The following is a 1,725-nucleotide window of genomic DNA, read 5'->3' as shown; positions in this document are numbered from 1 at the left end:
AAACCAGTTTTATTTAAGAAAGGACTTGCGTCACTAAAGTTTCGTCGGAACGAATTTACGGAAAATTAACTAACGAACGGAGACGTAACAGTATGTAAAAGATGGGTAGAGACAAATATTAGTAATCATACTAACTTTTCACTATTATTTTGCAACATTTCTAACAGATGTGAGATCTTGCCATATCATTTTGTTAAATTTAAGGAAACAGATTCAAAAATCTCTGAAAAAAGAAAAAAAAGCCTTAAACTAAGCTCCCTAAAAAAATAGGTAACATGATTTATTTTAGAACTGCCGTAGGAGCAACATAATACAGCCAAAACCTCACAAGCCTCATGTGTTCTTTGACACCAAACCCAATACTGTGTAACTTGTAAGGTATTTTCAGTAGTTAAACCATTATCTATAAAGTAAGTAGTTTCTAGCGCTTGATTATTTCTTAATGATCGGTTATGCATTCATTAAGTTTTGTAATTTAAATATGTTTGTCAATAAAAAACATCCTCTTCACAATTTTACATTACCTGTTTTAAAATAAAAAATATAATCAAAAATTACACACTGATTCCAGACTCAAAAAGAAAAACTTTTTCCTGTCAAATGTTAGACAGTATTTCAACAATAGCCTTTTTCATGTACAGTAGTGGTTCATACACATGCCCCATCTCCTCTCCATGAGATGAATATCGGGTTATTATCGCATACAAGTATTAAAACTTTTTTTTACAGCAACCCTGATTATTGCTACATACATAAACGCATTGTTACATATTTGCTCGTTTGTTAATTTCCGGTATAAATTCTTTCCGAGGAACTTCGGCTATACAAGTCCTTTCTTAACTAGTTTATTCTTTCTCGATACAACTTTGTAATACACATAATTTCCACAGTCACTTTAACTTAACTACTTTTATAATTCACAGCGACTCACACACTTTACTTACGGTGCCTACTGTTCACTTGACTCAATTATCTATCTCTATATCTATCTATCTATGCAATTCTATCTTTTTCGCTGGCTTTATTTGCCGGGCTTATATACTAAAAAAGAGGGCGCCTAAAACAAACTAGAGTTGCCAGGAAAATTCATGATCCTTCGAGAAACTCCAGCGCGCATGGTCCCAGCGTTGCGTGACTTTCGCTGTCGTAACAGTATAATACTAAACTATAAATACGAGAATAAGCCATGTATATGCAGTTATTTTAAAAGTAAAAATACTTACCAACAGGCGTGTTTTCGTTGATGACTGCTAGGTCAATATTATTGATGAATTCTGGAGGTAAATTACAGTTGAATCCTGAAAAAAAGCAATATAATTCATTATTACATGTCGACAAAATAAATAAATTATAATAGTAAATGTTACACTGCTGCAAGATACCCTACACCCTTTTTAAAAAGTTTCGCACAAAAATACGTTCGGCTTTAATTAATGTTCCTGCTTTAAAGCGTAGGTGCTCTTCACCTTTGGGCACTGATCTCATATACATACATGTACAATATATTAAGTAACAAAACTTGAGATTTGCATTGTGGGCTGAAGGCACAGCGTTCAAAATGTATGGCCAAGGCCTTACAAGAAATATTGGATAGACATTGTACTCATAAAAATAAACACGTCGATTTTCTGTACTAAATATGACTTCTCCGGAACACATTAATGGTAGTTTCCTAGTACCAATCCAAAGAATGCATTAAACATTATACACACGCTACCTATACGA

The 1,725-nt window shown here is 33.2% G+C and overlaps 1 protein-coding gene across 1 annotated transcript in view; it reads right to left on the bottom strand.

Annotated features, from left to right (window-relative positions):
- Positions 1-1,298, bottom strand: part of LOC106468676 (cadherin-87A-like) — a gene marked incomplete at its 5' end in the record, with an annotated part of 76,646 nt that extends 75,348 nt beyond the window's left edge. The window contains one exon of the mRNA XM_022397040.1: positions 1,224-1,298. Within this exon, the coding sequence (XP_022252748.1) occupies positions 1,224-1,298 (75 nt within the window). The remainder of the gene's footprint in view (positions 1-1,223) is intronic.
- Positions 1,299-1,725: the final 427 nt, after the last annotated feature.

This window comes from Limulus polyphemus, unplaced genomic scaffold (genome assembly GCF_000517525.1).
Source record: "Limulus polyphemus unplaced genomic scaffold, Limulus_polyphemus-2.1.2 Scaffold3108, whole genome shotgun sequence".
NCBI classification, from domain to species: domain Eukaryota; kingdom Metazoa; phylum Arthropoda; class Merostomata; order Xiphosura; family Limulidae; genus Limulus; species Limulus polyphemus.
The sequence above is the reverse complement of the archived record's forward strand: the minus strand, read 5'-3'. Positions and strand labels throughout refer to the sequence as shown.